This window comes from Mytilus trossulus, chromosome 9 (genome assembly GCF_036588685.1).
Source record: "Mytilus trossulus isolate FHL-02 chromosome 9, PNRI_Mtr1.1.1.hap1, whole genome shotgun sequence".
Taxonomy (NCBI): domain Eukaryota; kingdom Metazoa; phylum Mollusca; class Bivalvia; order Mytilida; family Mytilidae; genus Mytilus; species Mytilus trossulus.
The window spans coordinates 51,299,147-51,322,960 of NC_086381.1; the positions used below are offsets into that span (position 1 = coordinate 51,299,147).

Below are 23,814 nucleotides of genomic sequence, written 5' to 3' on the forward strand. Positions count from 1 at the left end.
GAATAGTGCTTGTTGACAACAGATTGAACATTTCCAAATCTTTCCTTTTTCATGGGAGAGCGGTAAGCCAGATATAGCAGAATTAGCTGTTCCAAAAAGTTTGCTTTTCAAGTAATTCAATTTCTCTATTTTTGTCAAGCTTTGATTTGTGTGCACTGCTGCTTCAAATAAATCCCAAAATTCTGTCCATTTTAACTTATCTCCATTGTACGAAACTAGGTCTAATTTAGGAAGTTTAACTGCACTTACTGTTGAAGGTTGACTTTTCCTCTGTAATTCTTGGAGTTGTAACTGTTGAAACTGTACTATCTGTTCTTGCATTTGTGTCTGTAATTGTATTAAATGCTCCACCTTGTGGTCTGCGGCTGATTCTGTTTTCTTAATATCTGTTATTTTATCCTGAATTTCTTCCTCGAATACTTTTAATTAGTCTAAGCGCTGTGTTACACCGTCAAGCAATTCAAAATATGTTTCACTTGCCTTTGTAAATTTTGCGATGTCACCTTCGTTATCTTCTCTCTCCTCTAATATAAGTGAAATTTCTTTCATACTTTCTTCAAGTTTTGCTGCAAAATCCTTTAATCGTCTCTCTGCTGATAAAACTTGCCTTAATTATGTTGTCACACATTCATCTTGAATCCCTTGTGCTATTATATCTCCACTTTTATCTAATTCTTTGGCTAACAAATTATTGTACCTTGTACAGAGTCCTTTCAAATATGAGACTGCCATCTTTTCTGTGGTTACTTCTTTTCCGTGTTCTTTATAAATTTCTTTTTCTGTTATTCCCGGGTTCCGGCACCATACAATGTGGCGAAATCAGACTAACACGGAATCCTTTTATATCTTTAATCAAATAACTAACAGTTATTTACAGTATGTACAGTTTGTAAACGTTAATAAATACCACATTGGAATAATCCGTCTTTTTCTTTCTAGTTCAACTGATAAAACTTCTATACTTCTGTTACTACTATTTTTACAATGACAATTATCCATAAAAACCCTTATCTGATATACTAAAATCATAAGAACATTCTAAATCTAGAACAAACTATAATTAACTAGAGAAATGGGAAATAATCTATTTTAAGTAACAGGGTAAATTCCGGAAATTGCCAAAGCTTTCTTGAACATAAATATATACAAGTACTTTCACTATCCATCTAGAATATTCTAGTATGATTCATTTACTATAATTAAAATAAAAATGTAATTTTATATACACAATGTCAAAATAAAAGTCCAATGTCTTTATAATTGCGTACTTTCGCAACAAATAGTACAATAATTTCAGTCTTATAAATAATCCTCATTACAGAATTTGTAACTGCCTTTATTAAACCAATGTGTCTAGGAATAGCTAGATCACCCGTGCATGTATGCAACAATCTCTTGATGAGGGAAATAAGTTTCCCAACACCACAAAGTTATATACTTTTGTTAAATCGTATCAAAAAGGTCAATTATGTATAAAAATATGCAGCAGAAGTTCATTTAACCAGACAGCTGATTACAACCTTTATCGGTTTTCAAATTGAAGAGCACCACTTTTGGTATGTCTAAACACCAAAAAGTCGAAAACAAACTGCTGTTTCCCGACAGTTTACTGCATTAGAACATTTACATATCAACAGATACCAGAGATGTTATAATAATTTCTTGCTTTATTTATGGTCACCTTTTAGAATATATATCAATTGTTATATTGTAGGCTGTTTTTGTTGAGAAATTAATACCCATATTTCCCTATATAAGCAGTCAAATTTACTGAAAAATCAAATTCGTTTTTTTATACATAATAACTAGTGTTGTCAACGGTAAACCGGTTAACCGGTTAACCGGTCGAGCGACCGAATACCGAATACCAAAAACGCTAACCGGTTAACATGACTTTTTTTCAATTTTGATAGTTTTGATATAAATTAGCATGGAAATCATTAAATAATATGTTTTATCTAAAAATTGTCGTCGTAGTTATTTATTTGACAGATCAATTGTCCAGTATATTGATTGATTGAAGTATTCATTAGTATATTGATTGCTATTGTTGATCCTAAATAAATAAAATTAATTAGAGCTCAGGGCAGGACCTTAAAGAAACATGATTGGTAAACATGTTTTTTAACAATAACTTTAAATCAGAGATGCGATTAAATTTAACTAATTAGTTGATTATTTCGTTTTTGATCTAATATTGTGTAAACCAAGATCTAAATGTGTAACCTAAGTAGTGCAAGGTTTAGTCTTTCTTTAAACGAAATGCTACCTTAAAAATTGTGAAATGCAAACTTATGTGAATGTACTCAAGTTATACGTGATAGTACGAGTAACATGCTTAAAGAAACAAGCAAAACAAAGTTATTATGACTTGGATGAAAGGTTGTCAAATTGACACTTATACCACATATTATAACTATGTGTACGTGTATGGTACTATTGAAAAGGCTTTCAAACAACAACTTAAAACTACCGGTTAACCGGTTAATCGGTCGAACGATTATCCGAGTAACCGGTTAGGCTAAAGTGTACGATTTGACAACACTAATAATAACCAAATATGACTTTTAAAAATGTCATTTCCCAACAAAACAAGGTGGATACATTACAAAAACACATTTATCTCAAAAAGGCTGTTGAACAAATTTCCAATTTCTGCCTGGTTTTCTCTGGCATTGCCTCTTAAATAGTTATTAACTTATTGCCAGGAAATGACATATTGTTCATAATATCCTATACAACAACAAAAAATGAAAATTATGCATTATGTGATCTTCTTAAAATGTACCTCAATTTATCAATGTATCTAATTTTAAATGATTTTGTAGAAAGTACCAGGCAACAGTACAACCGACTGTAATCTAAAACCAAACTAATCCGCTGGAAAACTATGTTAAAATAACTGAAGATCCTTTATTGATGAGATACAGATGATAACTATTGCCGCCTTAATTTACCAATATACCAATCTCATCGAAACAGAAATAAAGATTACTACAGGTACAGTTAAGGCAGACTATAATTACTGATTGTTTTGCTCACACAGTGTTGTGAAAATAAAGGAATTTTATGCGACTGTCATACAAGTAAAATGTTTAGATAGTCATAAAACCAGACCTTACAATGTATCCACTATTGTCTACATAAACCAGTTCCAGTTCCAAGTCAGGAAAATGACAATTGTTTTCCATTCATTTGTGTGTTTTGGTGCTATTTGTCATTTGATAAGTGATTTTTCGTTTTTGTATTTTCCATGGAGTTCGATATTTTTGTAAGTTTACTTTTTTATATATTTATTCCTCTTTGTCATTTATAATTATGATCAACGAAATTTTGGAGCTATTGTAAGCAAACTTTTAAATAATTGTCTTTATAAAACTTTAAACACCACTACATCACTGAGTATAACTCAGAAAAAAAATTCCCGAACGTTTGAGTTACTTATGGTCAAAGGAGTAGAGTTTAACACTAATTAATAGAACTTCTGGAAGCGTATCTAAGAGAAATCTGTGTCAGCTTTCAAATGCGCGGGAAATCAAAGATTTTTCTCTTGAGTTTAGGAGATCTGAATACGGCATTTTGAAAGAATTTTCAATTCTTGGTTGTTTGATGTCAAGTGGAAAATATTTTCAAAACGAACAATTCAAAATATAAAATGTAAAAACTGTTTTGCGTGCATTATAAATGCAGTATTAATTCAACAAATAACATCTTACCAAATCATGAATTATTTAAATTCTTTCTTATTAATTTTACTTATCTAATTGCAAAAATATGTTTCGCTGATAAGATTTGCGTTTAAAACTATGATTCATTTCAAATACACTATGCATCCAATAATTTTTCAATAACAAATTATTATTCAAATGCATTATTATAGTTTGACATTTTGAAACCGTTTGCATGTTTGCAAAATAGTATTACAAGCGTTAAATGACGAATAAAAGTGTTTTAATCGCTGTTTCCATACTGTCTGTTGTTTATCTTTAGAAATCTATACTTGTTTTGTTAATTATGTTTTTTTTTATTACATCTTTTTTTATTCTTTATACTGCCACTTTTATAGGATTATTGTTATAATTTTTTAACCAATCGACCACATATTAAGCTATATAGTACTCTCTTCTTAGTTAAAGCATGCTACGCTTTCCATTACAAATGTGAAATTAGACAAATGTATCAAAGGTACCAGGATAATAATTTAGTACGCCAGACGCGTATTTCGTGTACATAAGACTCATATATTTGGAATAAAAGACTTGTTTTTAAATTCTGTATGATATCTTTTTGCAGGAAAACAACGAGTTAAACTTAGATATTGGTGGCATTTTATTAATTTCAAAAAATGAACAATTAATTTCAAATAATGAACAATTATTGTCATTATTCGTTGTCTGGTCAAGGTCTATATACCCTTATTAATTACAAAGAAGTATACACCAGTGGGCATACTTAGATTAAAGCAGAACATTTTACGACTCACTTAAAAACGTCATTGACTTTAGGACTGCAAACTTATCTTAATCTTATTTTCGACAAAATCGATATTGTCAATACATGTATATTGATATTTAAGTTGTTTAAAAAATACATAGACCAGCAAACTATCTCTTGTTTAATGACACGTCATTTACTGACATCGTTGCGTGATCATTTTATTTTCGTAGAATACGAACTATTTTTAATTTCAAAAGTAACGTTTCAAAAGATATAACAAAAAGTGCAAATTTCGTAAGAAACAAGCATAAAGAAAATGCGACTTTCACTTGTTTTTCTTTTTCTTGTTACTTTTGCGATAACAAAAGGAGATTATTTTCGACTGTTAGAAAAGCTAGAATCAAAGTTGGATGATAACTCTGAAAAACTGCAAGAAATACTCAGCCGACTTCCAAATGGTATGTATATTTGTAAATCCAAATAACAATGCTATTTTGATAGTGCTATCTTAAAATTGGAGATTTACACAAATCCTTACTAGAAAGGGGGGAGGGAATCAAATACTTACAGTAAATATATAATTTTATTGTCAGAATATTTAACATTGACATTATTTTTTTCTGTTTCTTCTATCTCCATTAAAAATCTTGTTTTTCATTAAAATTTGAAGCTGTATACTGATGATTATTACTCAAAGATACATAAATATCACAACATAAAAAAATGAGGAATCGCCGAAACGCCAAAAGGAAAGGAGCCAGACCGATAGAGTAACCAATCATGGGTGTCAATACTCTTTGTAAATACAAAATTTAATGTGTCATGATTGTGAATAAAAAGCACAGTTATTAAATTCACCGATCAGAAGGTTTTTTTCTGTCTTTAAATTCGGACAACTACCTTTAATAAGTTGAGACACAGTCTGATTGTTTTTGTTGCTCAATTAGTGATTGTGACAATGGGATGTATGATGTATTGCAGTCAGTTGTTCTTCTCATAGCCCTGTTTGAAAATTGTTTAGGATCTCGACACTGTCATTGAATTTCGTAAAATTTAAACATACACGTGACGTAAAAATATAGAAACTAACCGAAATTTTACTACTGCTAAAGGAAAATTATACAGAAAAAAGATCATGATTTATTCTTATTATACTGATATTGCTTTTAAATTTTAAATTTTGCTTTTCCAAATCAGTACTATGGGATATGAAAATTGTCGACTACATCTGTTAGATATAAAGTCACCCTCAAGCGCCTGATATCTATACTATTAAACGAGAAGACCTCATTTTGGGTGTCGCTTCTCTTCTTTCCACAATAAATTAATCAACACGCCTCAGTGTCCTATATGTACAGTGCGAAGTGCCATTTGTCATCCATTCATATGAATATTCAGATTGAGTTATTTTGGGAGAAGAACGAGAAAAAGGCATCCGGATATTGTCCCGTCATTGGACAAAATGTTAAGTCAGATTAGACCTCCGGTTTGCGTTTTTCTGTATACTTTGAACATACATATACAAAGAATAAAGTGTATTTTCAGAATTCTATCTGCTATCATTTTCAAGTTTACTATCCACGGCAGTCACAGAGTTTATTAAATAGAGAGGGTCTGTATACTATATCAATGACCACTATGGATCGAGTAGTAAACTTAGAATTGAAAGTAAATACACTATATTTTAATGAATGTTCATAATATACAGATAAGCGCTAAAAATATTCATGTGAACTTTTGATACCTTTTCTGAAATTCTCCAGTCATTAAATCTTTTACAAAATTCATTGATTACAAAAAAAAAGAAGATGTGGTATGATTGCCATGTTGAGACAACTCTCCACAAGAGACCAATATGACACAGATATTAACGATTATAGGTTACCGTACGACCTTCAACAACGAGCAAAGCCAATACCGCATTCTGAGATTTAAAAGGCCCAAAACTGACAATGTAAAACAATTCAAACCAGAAAACTAACGGCCTTATTTATGTACAAAAAAAGCATTTTCCTGTCCCCAATAACCTATGACTTATGATACTTTTGCTGAAATTCTCCAGTCATTCAATATTTTACAAAATTCTCCCAACAACACTTTACATACTTTAAACTACGCTCTCAATGCCCGCGATTTCGCGGGTGTGTTCTAGTGAATATATAAAGTAGCGACATGTTTAAATAAATGTTATGTTGCAGAAATTGGAGAAACTATATATTGATGAAAATAGCAGTAACGGTTTATTTTAACATTTAATGTTATAACTGAATATATTGGTATGATACTTTTTTGGTATTTTACTTTCTTTTTAAACAAACATATCTAATGTCATTGTCACTTCACTAAGCTTATCGAACCACGAAGGATCAACTCTAACGTTAACTATGCTGTTGATTTTGTTTAAATGATATGTTGGTCAATATTTCAATAATTCTCTAATGTGGCCATCGTAATAGGTAATTTTTAATCCAAGATGTAAGCATTAATTTTCAGATTAATATAACATAGTGCATTGATCACACGAGTATTCACATATCATGCATAAGCATTTCACTACATTTATAATTTATATAAACACTCCGGTTACAAAATGATGTATATGTGTATACCGATGATATCTTAGAGCAAAACATATATTGTAAATAATGCATAAATTTTCTGACACCGACTTCATTTCATGGACCAGTATCAAGGAGAAGTTTTTGTGGTCAAGTCTCTTACTTCTGATCAAATACTGTACGCAGGAGGTCGTCTAGATTTGGTGTATGAAATGATAGTAATATCGGGGTTCCACTAGGCCATGATCGCACTACGATTTAAAAAAAGGGACATTTTGATGATTGCAGTGCGTTCGTGTATATCGCAAAAGGTCGTACCACGGTCGCGGTGAGGTCTTCAAGATCGTGATGAGGGTGGCCAACTGTGAACATGTTCATAACATTCGTGGTGCGGTCGTGGCGAAATCATGTCGTAGTAGAACCGTAGTGAGAGCGCAGTTAGGTCGTGATAAGATTGCAAAAGTCGCTGTACCATCGTAGCGAGAGCGTGTAATTTGGACCTCTTGTCCTTTTTTCCGACATCTCTGCTCGATCAGAATTCGTTACTATCAAAGGTTCCTCTGCCTCTACATCTACCCCTACCATCATCTCATGTGTCCTTGTATATTTTGGTGGCGTGACTGTATTGTTTTCGGGAAATCTACATATTAATCAGAAATTGTAGGAATGAGATCGTATTGATATGGAACACACTGTTGACGTTATTACTGATAACCAGTAAGATCGCGGGATGTACGTAGTATAATCGTAAAAAGAACGTGCTATAATTGCAGTAGAAGCGTGGTATGATCTTGTTGCAATCGGATAACTCGTGCAATGAGCGTAAAACTATCTTGATAAGCGTAGTGAGGTCGCAGAATAAGCGCGGTAAAAATGTGATATTATCGTAGCGGGATAGTTGTAGAGGCGGAATGAGGACATAGTAGTATCGTGAAAGCAACAAACATTTACATTTTCATGCCGTTCATACCGCGACCTCACCACGATCTGAATTTATTTAAGATCGCGGTGAGCGTGGTGCGATCACGGTCTAGTGGGACAAAGGCTTATGATTTTCTGCCTTCACTTTCATGGTTTTGCTAGCTGTAAGACCAGTTTTAGTCCATTTTTTGTTTTTGGAACATGCATGTGCCAAGTCAGGAATATGTTCGTCGTTTTTCACTTTTTCCGTTCATTGACAGCGTTTGATTTTGTCAGTAAAGATTGTACGGGCTTTTCCTTTTTGAATTTGTTTTCGTATGGGGTATTTTTGTCGGTGACCCACACTCTATATATCTTTAAGCATTAGGTTAAATATGTGAGGTTTATGAAATTATTGCAAGATTAACATGTCTGTCAGGCAGTTTATCTGACTTTGAACTAATTTTTCTAGTTCATAGGTTACAATTATAGTAATCTTAGTAACGATTGTTAATCTTATTCTCAGTGAATTTAGTAAAAAAAGTAAAAAAAAAGAAAAAGAATTTGTATTCATTAATGCAATGATTTGAACGGATAACGGATCCAAAAATGAATACCTAAATGACAGTTAGAGCAAATGTATGCATATATTCTAATTCGAATAGACAACCTTCTGTGCCAATAGTTCATTTAACGTACTATGATATTTTCTAATTTATGTATTTATCTGTAGTGAGTATTCTTGCGTTTGTTTGTACTGGATTCCTGTCATAATATTGCCATAAGCGTGGGAGATTTGGCTGTCCATAGCACAAGGTACCCCCCTTTTGTTTACATGTCCTGTACTGAGCGATGAACATAACAGTTTGTATCTTCAGTCCATTTCTATGTATGTTGGCGTTTGCTTTTGTTGTCGATCAGTGTTTCTGTTGTTGTGTTGTTTACCTCTTATGATTAGTGACTGTGTTTTCCTCGTTTTAACTTCGTTACCCAGATTTTATTCTCTTAATGGCATTATGACAATTAAACAGCGGTATACTACTGCTGCTTTTTTGTGTGAATACAGCAACCTTATAATGTTTGATGCTTAGCTTAAGTTGAGATAAATATGTTTATGAAAAAATACAAGTGAAATTACTACACATTGATTTAATGGTTTTGAAAGCTAGATCAGCTAATATCAAAATAAGATTATCAATATTGATCATGTATCTCATTCAAGGTAAATCGGGTGTTGAAGTTTTGCAAGAGGTGGCAAAAGGAAAAGCATCTAGACAGAGTTTGCAGGATCTTCATTTTCGATCTGGATATGCTTACGACGGAAATTTGAATACGTTTTCTATCACACATACGAATGATGACCTGTCGCCATACTGGGAGGTGGATCTTGGTCATGATTTTAAAATAAGACAGGTTGAAATATTTGTTAGGAAAGATTGTTGCGGTAAGCTTATATTTGAAATGTTATGGCTAATTTCTTTATTGTGTCATTGTTAATGAAACTTAATTTTTTTCTAAAACAAAAGTCATACATCTTTATGTTGTGCATCAAATACAACGAGGTTCATACATACATAGTCAAAGTATTTTTTATTGAAAGAGCAATGGTCGTAAAAGAAAGCATTTAATGTATTCAGAATATTATTGAAATACTATCAACATTATTTATATAGCATGAACTTTTTGTTATAAAAGTGAGCTCATGTGGTGTGATTGTAATGGGAAAATGAAGGACTAGAGACTACATGCCCAGAAAATATCAACTTCAGGTCTCTGTTGGCATTCAACATTACGCAGAACTCATATCAGAGCTTATAATTACAAACATAACATAGTTTCAAACCTCAAATCGCACAGTTATTATAGTTTTCGAGTACGCCCACCATGGTTTATTTATTTCTCAAATCGGCTTTGCTTTCCACAGTCTGAGCTTCTCAGTGTTTTTGTCCTTTGTAAGATATTTGGAATCCTCTAGTTTTATCCGTGCAGTACTGATACGATATTTTGTCCATTTAACATGTTAAACCCTACTTTTGTTTTCATAATTTTATAATATACTAATTATTGTTTAAAAGGCAATTTTTGAAAATATAGAATCCTTGTTTTTTTTTAATTTTTAACTTGCACCAACATACTTGAAGTATGAGCATGCTTATTTGTGCAGATGCGGAGTTTTCTCACTGTTTTTAAGACCCATTAGTGCCCTTGGGCTGTTTTCTGTTCTGTTGACGGGTTGTTGTCTCTTTGACACATTCCCTATTTGCATTTACTATTGCTACTTTATATTGAATAACATTAATAGCAAAGATTTATATTTCAGGTCACCGTATCCGTCAGTTAAATATAACTGCTGGGTCCTCACATAATCAGATGACGAAGTGTAATTTTTACAAAGGACCAGCTAGGACAGGAGACCACCTGGTTTTTGAATGCAATCCGATAATAAATGGCCGTTACGTCAGGATTCAAAAGATGAATCATGCATCAAACTTAGCTTTACTTGAGGTTAAGGTGAATGCTGTAGTAGACAGGACGGTTGGATAATTAGACTTGTTTTGGTTTTTTTTATTATAAAACGCATTTTCGCAACTTGAAGTATATGTGTGTCATGTTATTTTATTTCAGAAATAAATATTTAAATATAGCATTAACACAACCTGAGTATGTTTATTTTAGCTTTAAGTTAGAGACTTTATTGTCTGAATTGATTCCAACTGAACGTACCACAACTCGAAGTAACCTCACATCTTTATAATTACAAGAACAAACATGTTACATTTGTATACATGTTATACTTCAATTCTGACGTGTATTAATGCATTGATAGCTCTTTAACTTGCTGTTTGATGTCAGTAAAGGCTCCGTGTTGAAGACCGTACTTTAACCTCTAATGGTTCACGTTTACAAAATGTAACTTCGATGGAGAGATGTCTCATTGGCAGTCATACCAAAAATTCTTATATCTTTTGGCGTAACATTAACGTCGATGTTATATTCTGAATAGATCCTATAAGAACGTCTAGAAAGAGCATTGGTTGAAAAACAACACAAGGGCACCGTGCACAATTGATATAAAGTCAGTGGGCATCTTCTGTTGTAAGAACACGTTGAATGGTTTTCGTATTATCTCAATGCAAGATATTACGTACTTCGAAACAGAGTGAGTTCCTAAAAAAACAAATTGGGTTGTTTCAAAATTAAGATACATTGTAAAATTGAGAATTGAAATTGGGAATGTGTCATAGAGGCAATAACCTAACTAAAGAGCAGAAAACAGTCGAAGGCCAACAATGGGTCTTCAACACAACGTGACATTTCTGTTTCAGGAGGTGGCCTTCTGCTAGCCCATAAACAAAAATATGTACTAGTTAGGTGAACATGTACGTCATAATAAACTACAAAAAATATACTTGTAAAGGAGCTTAAATTAAAAATAAAAATACAAAACTTTCTAAGGTCAGAAGCTCCTGACTTGGGACCATCGCAAATATGCGGTGGGTTTAAGCATGTAAAATAATATCTCAATCCTCCCCTATATCATCCTAGCGAATGGTGAAACAAGAAACAAACAACAAAACGCACAGAAAAAAACTCAATTTGAAAGACGGCCGAGCCCGATGTAAGATTAGATAACAAAATAAACAAAACTAAATGACAACGATACACAAATTAACAAAGAGCTACTAGCAGTTACTGACATTCCAGATCCAGACCTCAATCAAATTGATTGAAAGGTTATGTCTCCTTCATATAAAAATCAAGCACCATCTATTTCGTTGGACAACTCTTCCCGTATTGTTGCAATTTTCAATGTGTAGTGTAATATCAGAACAAAGAATAGGTAGACAAGCAAACCTTAGTATACTAGTACTTTAGTTCCGAAAAAGATGATTTATCTGGTTGTGACTTGCATGTATTGTTCACTGTTGTTGAGGTTGCAGTCTAATGAACATACTTGGTAGCAAATGCTATTCTTTCAAGGTACTGAATATATAATACAACATCCTCGAAAGAAACCTACAAAGTGGAATTTATCACCAGGATTGTACTTCCACGAGAAACATGAGGGCCACCATGTGTAAAGCAGGATCTGCCTATCCTTCCAAACACCTGTGATCAGTCCAAATTTTTGAAGAACTCCAGTTGCTAAATATTTGGTTTTCTTACTGTTGTTTGCCTTTTCGTAGTTTCTTATATTTTTTCAATGGTATTGCCACTATAAAAAAGAAGATGTGTTATGAATGCCAATGAGACAACTCTCCACAAGAGAAAAAATGACACAGATATTAACATTTTGGGTCACCGTACGGTCTTCTACAATGAGCAAAGTCCATAACGTATAGTCAGCTATGTTAGTCACTGAAATGATATGTAAAACAATTCAACCGAAAAAACTAACGGCCAATGGAGTACGTTCAGTAAGAACCCTTTTTTGCCCCAAAATATTGCAGTTTTACAAAATTGTTAGAATGTAAAATTTGAGTTATTTATTGGAAAGTAAAATGCCTCTGCAAAATATCAAAATAAAGGGATAAGTAAATCGTTGATTTTAAATATGATAAAACAAGAAATGCAATTTTTGCTCAAATATTTTAAACCGAATACAAAAAACGAAGCCTTTTCTATTATGTGTGACATTTTTTGTATATAAATATACATTTTGTGTGGTCAGGTCAGTGCAATGACCTCTTTGATACTGATTGAATAATAATATGTATACTGCTCTCAGCTCCCTATGTACATGTAATTTCTATTGTGTATGTAATTCATGTTTATCATCTAATTTTAACAAGACATGTTGTATCAACAGGTTAATTTCATAAACAAATATTTACTCACCATATCTTTGAAATAAAACCTTTTGGAAATCAAAAATCATTAAATAATCCATTTTTTTTATGAATGAACTACTGTAACACATCCCTTTAACAAATCGCACGTGGTAAATAATCACATGACCAGAATTTAAATGTATTTGAAATTAACATAACAAAAGACTTGATGTACGGTAACTTTGAAACTGCTTAATAAATACAGGTAGCTTTTGTGAGAAATAAAGATACAAAACAAACTTTATTTAAAAAAATTATATATGGTGAGAGGTAAAGATATATAGATCGATAATGATTGCAGGTACATGTACATTTGTACAAGGACAGATAATATTTTTACTGAGGGTTGATGTTAATAATTTATGGTGGGAGTTTTTTTTCTCATTTGATTTTTCCCCGACAAATGAGACTGTAACAATTGGGGCCCCCTTAGTTGCTCCCCTGGGCAACTGAGGGTTGATGTAACAGGGGATTGTTAATAAAATATGTTTTATATTTAAAAAAAAAAAAAAAAAATGCCTCTGCACATAAATATGGGCTGTTTTTGACAGTAAAATACACATATATCGGGTACTAGCATCACGAAGTCGTGCTGAATGACTGAAGATTTTACAATTGTAGCATTTGTATTAAATTTTAGACGGCTTTCGTCTTAAATGAAAGTGGCCACATTGGTTTTCATTCTAAATATTTAAATATAAGTTGTATTTGATGATAATACATATTATACATAAAGGTTGAGGATGAACAAGGATGCGACCACTTTCATTTTTCACAAAAACCATCTAAAAAGTGACATTTTTTTAAAAATTTTCGGTAAACACTGTCATGTTGAATCAACTGAAATAGACACTTATAATAAGTGTTTGAATAGCGTCTAAAATCTTTTGTCAGATGAACTTGAAAATTGACGTCGAAATCGGCCCTCACCGGACGTACTCCTTAGTATACAAAAAATGAATGGAACAAAATGTTACAAATAATGACTGCCACTGAATTACAGGCTCCTGACTTGGGACAGGCAAATAAATACATAATGTGGCTGATTGAAACATATTAACGGGATCCCAGGCCTCCATCCACCTTGGACAGGGGTGTTACAGTACAACATACAAACGAACTATAAAGATCAGTTGAAAATGACTAAACTCATCAAATAGATACAAATACAAATTCTACACAGTGATGTTTTCTTGAAAAAAAGTTGTCAAATCTTATTATTATCACACACAACCATCCACTGTTTTGTATGATTTTATTTATAATTTAGTTAATCTCATCAGTCATCTTCTGCATACATTTTCACTACTCTAATATTCATCATTTCCATCCCTTTTATGACCATCTTGACATAGCGTGCATAATTGATTTTAGGGTGGCAGTAATATTCAAATATAAGATGTGCATCATCTTGTTCTGGGTCCTTTGTAATGAGCACATAGAGACATGAGGTTTTTGCGGGTCCAAATGTTATATCTTAATCATGAAGTCTTTCTCCTGAAAAATTTAATATTACAAATGAGTATAGTTTGCTGAAAACTACTGCAGTGTAGTTATCATCAGCATTTCTCCCTCAAAACAAAAAAAAAAGAAAAAGAAAAGCAATAGGTCCAGTAAGACCCCTTTTTGGCTCCGAAATAAAGCAGTTTTACAAAATTGTTAAAACGTAAACGTTTAGTTATTTATTGGAAAGTAGAATGTTTCTGCGACATAAATATGGGCTGTTTTTGACAATACAATCGGGTACTAGCATTATGAAGTCGTGCAGAATGACTGAAGTCTTCACAATTTTAGCATTTGTGTTAAATTTTAGACGGTTTCCGTCTTAGGTGAAAGTTGCCGCATCAGTTTTTATTCTTAATATTTAAATGTAAGTTGTATTTGATGATAATACATAACATATATAAAGGTTAAAAATGAACAAGGATGCGGCCACTTTCATTTTTGATAAAAAAACATCTGAAAAGTGATATATTTTGGCATATTTGATAGATTTTTCATATTAAAGCTTGCATCGGGGCGTTTTTAATGACTACATCAGTTAAAATCTTTCACATAAGCTAATTGAATCAACCAAAATAGACACTTACGTGTTTAAAAAGTTTAAAATCTTTCGTCAGATGAACCTGAAATTTGAGGTCAAAATTGGTTCTTAACATGCATACTCCTTACAAAAAATGCTCCTAAGATAAACATATGGCGAGGATTAAATATTTATATGGTACATAAACCCCTGATTTACTCGATTAGTGTATTTATCAAACATGACAAAGATACATGTACATAAAAGGAAGTACAACTATGTTTAGTTTGGCACAAAATTTTAGAATAATGGGTCCTCAATGCTCTTCAACTCTGTACGTGTTTGTCTTCATAACTTTTTTATCTGAGCGTCACAGGTGAGTCGTATGAAGACGAAACGCGCTGCTGGCGTATCAAATTTCAATCCTGGTACCTTTGATACTTTCAGTGCATTTTAGGAATATCTACTATGATGACCTAGACTGTATACTGTAAATATAATATATTTGTAGTATTTGTAGTATTGTGTGCAGAACTTTCGAATGCTGTTTTAACATGTTTAAGGTATCTGTGTTTTGGCTAAGCGTTGATTCTACTATTTGCAAGATTGTAAAACTAAATCCTTTTAAATAAAATCAACGGTACCAATTTTGTTGCACCAGATGCACATTTCGACAATACAAGTCTCTTCAGCATGTTCAGTGATGCTCGTGGCCAAAATATTTGAAATCCAAAGTAATTAAACCTGACAAACAAAAGATAAGAACAAAAAGACACACTTTGCATATTCACGTTTTGAATGCAATTTTTAAAGTTGCACAAATCAACAAATTGTTTTGTTGTTCTGAAATATTTATCAATATGTTACAAAAAGTGTTAAGCACGCCAAATCGACATTAGTTCACGTACAATGTATCAGATTATTTAGTGCTACCGACAATCAATAAAAAGATATTACATATTTGTAGCATACCTTTTATTATTTTCTATTTTCCTTGTGTTTTTATACCCTATCTGTTTTTGACAAAACCCTTCGAAATATTGGGTTATCAATTCTCTTTAACTTTGAACTTTATTTGACCTTTTTTTCTATTATAGCGTCATTGTTATTAAAATATTATCAATGTTTCTGTGAATACTGAGATTTCTTGTGGGATCTATATGTCCTCATACATGTAATAATGTCCTGTGCAGATGTATCGTTTTCGTAGGTTTTACATAAAACAACGCAGAATATTTTCCTTTTCAGTGTTAGTTTTGAGTTTCATTGATCATTGTTGAAGACCCTCAAGAATATGTAGACAATAACCCATGTTCCTTTGATATAGTTCATAACTAATGCTGACATATGTGTCAACACTAGAGTAAAAAATAAGGAAGAGCAGTTCTGGAAAAATTTACGACATTTGTACACAGGTACTTGTCTAAGAATATGTTTTTTATATACTTATAATACAAGGTTCTTAACTCGCAATTTAGCAATATATCAGCCGATAGCGAAATTCTGTTATATTTCTCGGCTGTCAACCCCACTAAAACTTGCTATGTCGAAAATCTAAATTAATTTGTCTTCACAATGGTGTATAACACGCTTTCTTTTGTTTTCGGAATCATCCGTAGCAATCCTACCAAAGTATGACAATTATAATTATTTCTTCTACTGACGTTGGATTGGAAATAAACGTCTCGCAGTAAAAGGTGTCGTCCTATTCTCTTTATATAATTGTCGGTTTCCAAATGGTCAAATTTTATGGGAAAGTCGAAGTGATTCTCGGTTTTATCTGATCTTATTTCATTTCATACTTAAAGTCAAGAGAGAGTCTGAATGATATTGACGTAATGGTGAAATCTGTGTCTTAAAACGGAAACCTGTAACTTGTTAGACGTACCACAAATAATACTTGTTAGATTTTTTTCCCGGTAACTTTGACAATTTTACTAACTGGGTTATAAGTTCTATTCAGACAAAAACTAAAAGTTTTTTTTTCTTTCTGAAACAACTTTAATAAGTAATCTTCGAGTTTTGTGTCTCCGATCAAACGTCGGTAGAAGAAATACTTACGATTGACGTACATCGGCCTGCTACAGATCATTCGAACAACAAAGGTAGGCGTATTTTACACCATTGTGTAGAAAAATCAATTTGAATTTACCACACAACAAGTTTTAGTAAACTGATCAATCGGCATATAACAGAATTTTGCGACCGGCTGCCATTTTTCAAATATGCAAGTGAAGTACCTTGTGTTATATTAAGGTATAAAAGGGGAAAAAATTGAGACAAAAGCCTGTGACTTTGTCTGTACGAATTAAATTAAAGTTTAATTTATTGATTTAAAAAGTTGGCTGTACCTGACAAGTTTGACAACTCAATCATTATGAGCAAGTAAATTGACATGGGCGCTATCAAGATACATTTTCAAAGATGAAAAAAGAGAACAGGTGGATAGTTCTTCGTAAATTAAAGGAAAAATAAGTAAAATCTGTTAGTCGAGAGGAAAGGAGGAAAAATGATATGCTGAAACAGTAGAGTTTGCAAGATAATATAAATCATTGTTAATAGATTTTATCTTTCAAATGTTCAACTGCCCATTCATTTGCAGTAATGTACTCTCTGTCCCTTCGTATGGCGTTTACATATCTCCGTTAATGCGTTACTCTGAGGACGTTGTTTATCATCTTAATTGCGTGTAACATGGTTTTTTATTTGTATCTTCAAATTATTCCTTTTACATTTTAGTCAAATTTTGAAACACCCCTTTCGCGTGAATCGGTTTATACATCCCGTCATTGTGTTATTGTACTATGGTGTGACGATACATTCTGGCTGATAACTTATTTGATGAAGTCATATTCTAGAGCGCAATGACAACGCAGGGGAGTCGTGGTTCGATCGTAGTAGACTGGTATTGAGATCGTAATGCGATTGGGGAGGGAGATCTTGGTGGAAGCGCAAATAGATAGTGTAAGTCGTGGTATAGTCTTATTAGTCGTTAGAAGAGGGGCAAACAATACCAGATGGAAGTCATTTTCATAGATCGAAAATAAACTGACAACGTCATGGTTAAAAAACCCAAACAAACATACTAATATTAGTACAGAGGACACAACATAGAAAAATAAAGACAAGGCAAGAGCGTGACAAGATCGTATTTCTATCGTAGCGAAATCTTAACCGGATCTTGGCAATGATGTGGTATGCATGTGCAAACTAAGAGCTATTGAATATTCACGCCAAACACATCACGATCTTACCAAGATCTTATCTTATGGATGTTTTTTATTAGTGGGATCTAGGTCATGGTCTAGGTATGGTCTTGTCAGTATCTAGCTAAATCAGAAATGTATATAAAAGGGCAGCCTGTAGATTAACTGACCTAATCAACTAAGTACATACGTTTCGTTTCTTGTGATATGTTCAATCATGACCTCAAGCATTTAACGACCTTTGATCGCATATTATGTTTTAAAACCTGATAAGGTATACTATAAATTCTGTCGGATCTAGACAATAGTTCTGATCTATAAAATGCATATAAATTAAGGCAACAGTAGTATACTGCTGGTCAAAATTCATATATCGATAGAGAAAAAAACAACAAATCCGGGTTACAAACTAAATCTGAGGTAAAAGTACAAATATAAGAGAACTACGACACAACAGAGACACAACACCGAAACGTAACACACACACTATGGTCATTATCTACAAAAGGGTGTCTCAGATTTAAGATAGAATGTATAGAACAAATTGTGCACCTAATTAAACATTATCTTCTTTTATGTGGTTAGGATGTTTCACTAATTGGAGATTTATGAGAGAATAGAATACAATAGAGACAATCTGAGACATCCTTTTGAAGCCCATGATGTGTTGATTAAGATTTCGTTAAAATTTTCTGTATAGTTAAAGAGATGAAAGAGCTAAATTCATTCAAGTGACCTTACCAAGATTTTGCCACTAGTTACATAATAATTGATTACACAATGATTGCATAATAAAAATATTACATTCATTTTAAAGATTAATCTTTTATCTATCTATAGGTACCTCTTTTATTATTTTCTATGCATTCATAAGAAAGTTACAGCATTTCAAATGTTAGTGATTGGAAGTAAAAAAATCTTTGTATTGTGCTACCTTAAACGTGTTTTGACAGCTAGGTAAACAGGTTACCTGTATGACAGTAAAGAAATCATTTTACTGGAAACAATGGGTGAAAAAAACCTAAACAGATATAATAGGTTAAAAATGTCAAAAATAGGGATAAGATAGTCAAGACTGTGTTATCTCTTAAGCCTCGGTCAAACCTTACTGGATAGCTCGAACGGACGCCTAACGGATAACGTTTTTTTTCAATTCGTTCATAGATATAGGAAGATGTGGTGTGAGTGCCAATGAGACAACTCTCCATCCAAATAACAATTTTAAAATTAAACCATTATAGGTTAAAGTAAGACGTCTGTTCTTATTCGTTAGGCGTCCGTCCATATCCGTTGCATGTCCAATAAGCGTACGTTTTATCCGTGGACGTCCTTTCTGTCCGGTGGAAAATTTTGAGCATGTTCAAAACTTTGAACGGACGTCCAACGGATGAAATGTCCGTTGGACGTCCGTTAGGCTCCGTTAGGCGCCTGTTTTGTACGGTACTCGTCCGTTTCGTTTCCGTTTTGTATCCGTTACGTGTCCGTTATACATCCATTCGAGGTCTGGCAGATAAATTCACCAACGGACGTCTAACGGATAAAACGGATGTTGAACGAATGAGAAACGGATTTCTACCGGACGTTTAACGGATAAAACGGATGATGAATGGATCTGAAGCGGATAAATGCCAATTGAAAATTTCTCATCAGAAATGCCAATTAGATTTATTAAGGTTCGTGAATTCTTATTATTCATAATCTTAGAGTAAGGGCACATCTTCACAATCAAGCAGCTGTTATTCAGGTCAGACACTGCCCTTTAGCAGTATTTTGAAGAACAAACCAAATTCAGTTACACAAATCATTTTAAATAGTAATGCAATTTACATGTATTATTATTGTCGCCTTTAGTTTTTTCGTATATCTTATTTATCCGTTTTATCTGGTACGCTTCCGTTAGGTGTCCGTTTTATGCGGTACTCGTCCGTTGGATGTACGTTCGACATCCGTTCTGTCCGGTACTTCTCCGTTTCTCGTCCGTTGCATGTCCGTTATGCATTTGTGAGACGTCCGTTTTAGTTGGTCAGTACATCAACGGACTCCCAACGGATAACAATTTTGTCAACAGACAACTTTTATTTTCATCTGTTAGGCGTCCGTTCGTCTTATCCGGTAAGGTGTGACCGAGGCTTTAATCATTATAAAACATAAGCATATGGCTCATAAGAAATAAAAAAAAACCATTTAGACAAAGCTAATAAGCAAAAACGAAACACAACTGATTGAATAATTACCATAGCACAGTCACACACCAAAGGGATGTATAAATACAGAGCAACGTCAAAGTGATATAACCTAAATTCTGAAAATTGGATATATCGTGGCGTTAGCAAAATGCATCTCAGTCATCCTTAATGAGTCAGTTTGCTGTACTTAAATAAAAAAAAAGACAAAGATTTAATTTAGCGTATTATTCCTATTCATTACTACACATGTCTTTTACAAATAAACAAAAAGAATACCAATTTTTACAAGTTTTGTACATTCACCATTCGTAATTATATAAATACCTCCAATCTTATCGTCAGTTTAGCGACGTTGCTATATAATCCGATCTTTAGTGATACTTTTTAATTGAGGTCAGTCATTTTGCTTGGCTGTTTATCTCGGTGCATTCATAATGTCAATAACAGATCTTTTCTCTTCACATTCTTACGAGTTATCTTTCTTTCTAATTTTTTTTTAAAGATTTCAATCGATGCAGTATATGAAACTATGCATACACGTTTAGTTGCTTATGTGATAAAAAAACCCGGTAAATAGTCTGATTCGGGAGTTCACATTCATGAAAGGGAAGGGGATTGTAGTTACGACGTAAGGTTTTTGTATATTGGTTTCTGCAAAATCCTGCGAATTCAGTGAAAAGATAAACCCTCTGTCAAACGAAAACAATTAGTCGGATAAATCAGAAAAAAAACCCATAACACCTGAACCATTAAAACACATTAAAACTGTTTACAATTAAACTGAAAAGTTGAATAGAAGTTTTTGAATACGAATTATATTTACCAGCACATTTATGTAGATTTATTGTTGTACTTGGTGTCAAATTTGTATCGTACATGTACTTCGTGAATAATTAGACACACATGAAATTTAGTACAAAAACATATTGACAATATTCAAATCATTATTTTCGTTTGCATGTTGTACCTTACAATATCTAAACTTTGTTAAAAATGTCAGCAATCATTGTGTCAATACTTGCAACTGATTAATAAATTACAGAGATACGTATTGCATACCAAACCTGCAATTGTAAAAGTCATTGTTGATTTTCGGAAAATCTAAGTGTAACTTTAGAGAAAAAGAAAAACAAATAGGTTGTTAAAACATGAAAAAATCGAAAAATATCTAAAGAATGAGGAGGGGAAAACGCAGTATGATTAGATACTTAAAATAAAATATAATAATCTTGAATAATTTTCCTAATAACTACATGTAGAGAGAATAAAATCAGTGAAATGATACCTTTAAAAGAGGTTCTCACACAATTTGATATACCATAGTGTTTATTTTAACAAATAAATCTGATGCTGCCATCTGAGATGCAAAAAGAGTTCCATGTTATGAACTTTAATAAGCAACAATACAGATGAAATGAGAGGACCAGGATCTGGTAACCTTTCAAGATATTGAATCTGAGATTATATAGAAAAGAAGATGTGATATAATTGACATTGACACAAATCTCTACCGAAATTAACTCATAAAGGTCATCACACGGCCTTCAACAATTAGCAACACCCATACCGCATAGGCACCTACAAAAGCCCATGAAATAACAAATGTGACACAATTCAAAGGAGAAAACTAATTGCCTTATGTATGTACAAAGTGAACGAAGTATGTAACACATAAAAAACGACAACCAATGAATTACTGTCTCCTGACTGGGGACAGACACATACATACAGAATGTGGTGGGGTTAAACAGGTTACCAGTTTTAAACCCGGTTCATGTTGATCAGTCTTTAGATTTTTTTATGTTGTATTTTATACTATTCTCTATCTTTTGATTGTTTACATTTTTCGCCAAGGTGTTGTCAGTTTATGTTCTTTACATAATTTATTTGGACTGTTGTATTTTCTGTTTGACGCTGTGATTTGATAGCCATCAAATGCTAGTTTTATTGTACGTCGTGGCAATATGTTTTGATTTCCAAAAAAAGTTAGACACACATGGACTATATTAGGAACACTTTTTTAAAACCAAGATTAATCGGTTCCTGTATTCACATACTATTTCTCTAATGTTTGTTCTATTTTCCCATTTTCTTAACGGTTTGAGAAAAATATTTCTCCTGACTAGTGGAAAATATGTTCTCGAAAAATGATTGGTTGAAATTTAATTGTGACGTTGAATGTTCTTGTTTTCTTCTGAATTTTCTGATTGTGACGTCATGAAAAATTAAACCATTTCTGATGACGTCCCATCAAAGTTACATTCCTCAAATTTTTAAAAAGGAAGGATAAAACTCAGAAGAGAAACATATTCTACCACTGTAACTTGTGTATTACGGTATTTCTGCACACAAAACAATTAAATTCTAATTATTTAAAAAGCTCGGCAAGCCCCGCGGTTTAGATATTGAATTAAACTGTCTCGAGTGTAGAAATATCCTAATACACTTGTTGTAGTTGTGGAATCTATATTTCTTTACCGTAGGATACACTATGTAAATATTGTAACTGAAAGTAAAACAAAGTATAATCTTAGTATACTTTTATGAAAACTGCAATTGTGAAAGTGAAAGTAAATTTTCGAAAATTCAAGTATTTATAAAATTGTTTAAAAAAACGACACGTAAGTTATCAATATAGAAATACACGTTGAGTATCTATTGCATCTTTATGTTTATTGTTTTGCTTAAAACTTAACGGGCAATAGAAATAGGCATATTCAAACATTTAGTACTTATTAATATTTGGTTTTAACAAATGTGAAAGCATACCAGAAAAGAGCCTAACGTTCAAACGTTCAAAAAGATGTTAATAAAGTAAGTTTTGCTTGATCATTTTACTTAAACGAACGTGTATCTATTCTACCAGATTTGAAAATCTGCCTTATATATACTTCTTTGTAATACAAGGTTGACAACGAAATTTAGAGAATTCATATACGGCAACAGTTTTTACCTCAATATAAAACAAGGATTCCCAATTTAATATAGGTATACTATAGTTTTGATTAGAATTACCGATGAGTTATATGTATAAATGAGTGTGACTGTTTTGTTGATACTCAAGGCTGATACGAAAGACTTTATGACATAAGTAGTAATGATAAACCGTGGAGTAGTTTGAACAATGCTGTAAATAAATCTTTGACAATTGAGTAAATACTATAATCTGATAATTAATTATGTAAATCAAAGTCTACTCTATATATAGTATGAAGTGTATAAGGAGAATGGAATAAAAAACAACTCAAATATGATTTTGTTTTAGAGTATTTGAATATCAAAACATCTTCTAGCCTATATCGAGTAGGAAAGATATATATGTACAAATACTGTAAGTCTATTAAACATGTGTTAAAACAAACCTAACACGAAGCGAGAATCATAAAGCATTTAAATACGTTCTGAGTATTTTCATATTTCTCCTTTTTCCATAAACGACGGGTTTGCTACAGTGTGATTCAAGAAATATCACTGTAAGATCTGGCGATTGATTTTCCTCCTTTATTTTAAACCTTTTTATCGTAAAACAAATTTTCCGTAGTTTCATTTCCTTATGTTACTTTATATGAGCAATGTCCTACAGATTAAACAAGATCATGTATGTTATCGTTAGGTAAATATTTGAAACTGATATAAACATGAAATGATATTGTATGACAACACACTATTATT

General features: G+C 32.4%; 1 protein-coding gene across 1 annotated transcript; it reads left to right on the forward strand.

The window, feature by feature from the left end:
- The first annotated feature begins 4,664 nt into the window (after positions 1-4,664).
- On the forward strand, positions 4,665-10,522 carry LOC134683987 (fucolectin-6-like). The gene is made up of 3 exons (XM_063543291.1): positions 4,665-4,895; positions 9,118-9,339; positions 10,216-10,522. The coding sequence occupies exons 1-3, from the start codon at positions 4,754-4,756 to the stop codon at positions 10,437-10,439; spliced, it is 588 nt and encodes a 195-aa protein (XP_063399361.1). The 5' UTR covers positions 4,665-4,753; the 3' UTR covers positions 10,440-10,522.
- The last annotated feature ends 13,292 nt before the right edge of the window (positions 10,523-23,814 follow it).